This window comes from Solanum tuberosum, unplaced genomic scaffold, assembly GCF_000226075.1.
Source record: "Solanum tuberosum cultivar DM 1-3 516 R44 unplaced genomic scaffold, SolTub_3.0 scf00287, whole genome shotgun sequence".
In the NCBI taxonomy this organism is placed as follows: Eukaryota; Viridiplantae; Streptophyta; class Magnoliopsida; order Solanales; family Solanaceae; genus Solanum; species Solanum tuberosum.
Window position 1 is genome coordinate 367,876 of NW_006239211.1, and position 4,198 is coordinate 372,073.

The following is a 4,198-nucleotide window of genomic DNA, read 5'->3' on the forward strand; positions in this document are numbered from 1 at the left end:
TCTTGTCAAACAGTTCGTCCGCTCTCTAAAAGGAAATGCCTTTGATTCATACACAGATCATAAGCCCAATTCTATCAATAGTTGGGAGCAACTAGAGCATGAGTTTCTCAATCGCTTCTATAGCACAAGGCGTATGGTGAGCATGGTAGAACTCATGAATACTCATCAAAGAAAGGATGAACTAGTTATAGATTTCATAAATCGATGGAGAAACGTGAGCCTAAATTGCAAGGATAAGCTTAGTGATGTTTCTGTAATAGAAATGTGTATCCAAAGAATGCACTGGGAGCTTTTTTACATCTTACAAGGAATAAAGCCAAAATCCTTGAAGATCTATCTACTCGCGCTCATGATATGGAGCTGAGCATGTCCTCTACTGGAAAATATATGACGTTTGTCCATGATCCTCTCAAAATAATGGACAAGAAGGAACCTAAGAGATGGAGCAAATTTGTGCCAGGAATGACAACAAAGAATCCATAAATATGAATATGTCACCTGTGAATTTCACGACAAAGGAAAGTAATGATCCGAGTGTGAAAAAGACTTTCCAAGAGAGTTCGAATCAAAAGTCGACATTAGAGGCAAGAAAAGGAATACCCTTTCTTGGATTCTGACGTTTTTGAAATTTTTGATGAGTTGCTCGAGTTAAAGCTCATTGAGTATTCAGAGATGAATCAACCTGATGAAGCTGGAAAAACTTATTAACCAAATTATTTCAAGTATCATAGACTTGTAAGTCACACTCTTGAAAACGGTTTTGTCTTCAAGGATAGAGTTATGCGATTGGTTAACTAAAAGAAGATTGTCCTTGATGATGAGAAGGATGATTCTCTTTCACACACTTTGAGAGACGCCTTGTATGATTTCATGATTTTCTTCTAAATTGGACTGGTCTGGTCTGACCTCTTAACAAGTCTTTTTTTTTAATAAAAGACCCAATTGGGTCATCTTTTATTAAATTAAAATAATAAAGAGACTAGCAATCAATAGAAAATGACCATAAGTTGGTCTACAAAGGAAATAATAAAAAAACTAAACTAAACTAAAAAGAGGAAAAAAGTAAACAAAAGGGAAAGTGAGCTTAGACACTTCGTGTTCTTCTTCTTCAGATGAAGATGTCGAGAGAGGTTCTCAGATTCATCTTCCAATTTGTAAGTTCCCCAACTAGTGTCTTGATATATAATTTAGAATGTATCATATCAATCTAAAATTATCCTTCAAATATAGTTGTCTTGTTCACTTGATCGAACTTTGGGGAAATGCCAATATACACCTCAGATCTCTCACCATGTGCTATAGCATAAATTATCAAAAAAGACTTCTTCAATCTTAATTTTTGTTTCCTCCGCAGGTTTGTATTTATCGAGTAATTTAATATTTTCATCAAAATCAAAACTTTATGAGTGCAAGATTGACCAAATCATCTGTTAGATCCCTTCCGACGGATTGAACTTCCAAAGAAGTTGATACCACCGCCTGAAAAGTTTCTAATAGAGATGATTTATTGTTCTTTTCACTTTGATGTTTACTCTATTAGAGTAAGGTGTAATTTGTGTTCTGAACATGTTGATCTATGTACCTATATTGTTATTTTAGTTGTTTATTCAATAATTGTTGTTTGTGTAAGTTGCATTATGATATCTTCTGATTCTCAAGTTGTGCATCTCTGCTTTTTCCATGTTAAGAGTTTTTTTTCCTTCTGTTGGTAAATCTTGGAATGATGAAAATTTAAGGAAACCTGCAAAATGAACAACTAGGTTAGTTAAATAATTTATCATTACATTTCCTTCCCTGAAAACATGCTCTACTGCCACCCTGCCTTTTTCTATCATTCTCGTGATCTGTTTAACCACTATAGAGATACCCCAAGACAATTCCCATATTCCATCCAATATCTTTTTCATAGATAATGAGTTAGTTTCAATAGTCACAGCTAGGAGTTTATTAGCAAAGGAATACTCCAATTCTTTTTTGATAGCCATGGCTTCTAGATTAATAATGGTCCCATCTTGAATCTTCCTTGCTGCATCATATTTCATATCCCCATTCATATCTCTAATGCAATATCTTATAGAACTAGGATCAGTATTGCATTTAAAACAATCATTGTTAGGCTTCCTCTATTGAACCGCCTTACAATTTAATTGAGAAGTATATCTTTTTAGGAACTGTACTAACATCGATCATTGTTGAGGGATGTTCTTCAGCCATGGATATCTATGTCTAGTAAGTAAATATATGTTCATGTTAATATTATATATCACTTTGTTGGTAGACATTGTGCCGCTATGCATGATCATGTTCCTCCTCTTTTATATCTGCCGCATGATAAATATTGGTACAACTTCATAGATAGTGTTTGATCGAAAAAGATTTTGATAATTGACAAATAGAGGAACAAATGAAAGGAACCGATTGCGCCGACATGTTCCTTTCAGACCGAATTCGACTGGGATAAAAAGAAAGTCAACCACGCGAATTAAAAGTTATAAAGCGGTGGAAGGGTTGCTTTTTCGACAAGAAACCAGTGCAAAAATGTTTCCTTTCATAAAGAAATACTAAGAGAAGTAGGAAGCATAAACAAAGTAGGAAGCATAAGCAAAGAAGGAAGTAGAACGGCGTGAATAAAGATTCAAGAAGGAAATAAATCAAAGCCAAGTCTAGTAAGGAAACTACATCAAAGAAGTTGTGAAGTAGAGTCCGAGTCGAACAAGGCTTAAAAGATGCGGTAAAGTCAAGTTCGAGTTGAACAAGGCTTTGAGGATGCGGTAAAGTCTAGTTTGAGTTGAACATGACTTTGAGAAGTTGTGATCTATAAATAGGGAAATATTGTCGTCAGAAAAGATTGCGCACTTAAACAGAGAGTTACAAGCATAATACAATCAAATAGAGGGAGTTCATATTTGAGTGATTTCTTATTACAAAGTGCAGCCAACGCAAGGAAATAAGATTGAAGAACCTGATCAATATTCATAGGCTTATGCTTTATAGTTCTTAAGTCAAGTTTGCTTGTATTGAGTTTTTATCGAGTTGTATCTTTAGTTCTTTCTAGATCCAGTGAAGTATAAACTGGAGTAGGAATAGAGTCTTCAAGTTGGGGCGACTTAAAGACTTGGGAACATAAACCTTGGGGGGGTTTTGTTGGAGTTTAGGAATTATAGTTAGTTCCTAGGATTGCAAGAGTTGTAATCTGAATCCATAACTTGAAGTGGGGTCGACGATCTAGTTGGTTGTTGATGTCTACGAATTAGAGTTTATAATTCCTTAGGTTACATAGGTTTGTAATCTTTTGTTGAGACTCAGAGTTTAATGAAGTGGAGTTAAATCATACAGAAGTGTAGGTCGTGATTTTTTACCCTTTATGAGCTGGGGTTTTCCGCAATAAAATATTGTGTCATTACTTTATTTGCTTTACATAACGTAGCTGCTGTAATCTGCAAAGGAACATATAGAATATACCTGTTCCTTAGGAAAAGCTGGGGGTCAGTATTCCAACAGATATGCTTCAACTTGTTAGTACATTCACAATTCCACCATTTATTGACTGTTTGATTTAGGTGTAGGAAAGGACCCTGTATCCCAACAAATAAAACATATATTTTTCATATGCCTAAAGCTAATGGGAAGGTTATAAATAGGTGGTTAACAGTTTCAGGAGTATGTCCATTACAACAATAATATCTAGAAACAATAGAGAAATCCATATTAACTAACAATTCATCAATAGACGGTCTTTTCTTCCATAAACTCCCTATGAAAAATGATACCTTGAACAATAAACCTTTATTCCATATATTATAACAACCAAATTGCTCTTCCTCCTCCTGTCTCAGAATGTTCCAAGCACTACTGACAGTAAATTTATCAGAACTGGTCAACATCCACCGGGGGTTATCCCAACCTCTACTCCTCTGGGATAACCAACTCCTACTTAATATGATCAACAATATTGGTAGGAAAGATTGAATGCAACTTATCTTCATTCCATCTACCATGACACATAAGTTTACTAACATTTTCTACAAATCTATAAATGGGAATAGTAGGTGGTATCACATAATACAATGCTCCTAATTTGATTCATTTGTCAAACAGGACATTAGAGTGTCCACACTTAGGTTTCCATCATATTTCTTGATTTATACTATCTCTAGCTTCTAACATCACTTTCCACATTCGTGAACCCCCCCCCCAA

At 34.9% G+C, this 4,198-nt stretch overlaps 1 protein-coding gene across 2 annotated transcripts in view; it reads left to right on the plus strand.

Moving 5' to 3' along the window:
- Window positions 1-1,046: 1,046 nt before the first annotated feature.
- LOC102578363 (uncharacterized) overlaps window positions 1,047-4,198 on the plus strand; it is an 11,055-nt gene continuing 7,903 nt past the window's right edge. The window contains exons 1-2 of one of the 2 annotated variants that reach the window (XM_006359036.2): window positions 1,047-1,154; window positions 2,169-2,229. In XM_006359036.2, the coding sequence (XP_006359098.1) occupies window positions 2,200-2,229 (30 nt within the window). In that variant the 5' untranslated portion in view covers window positions 1,047-1,154; window positions 2,169-2,199. The remainder of the gene's footprint in view (window positions 1,155-2,168; window positions 2,230-4,198) is intronic. The other variant, XM_006359035.2, reaches the window with a different exon arrangement.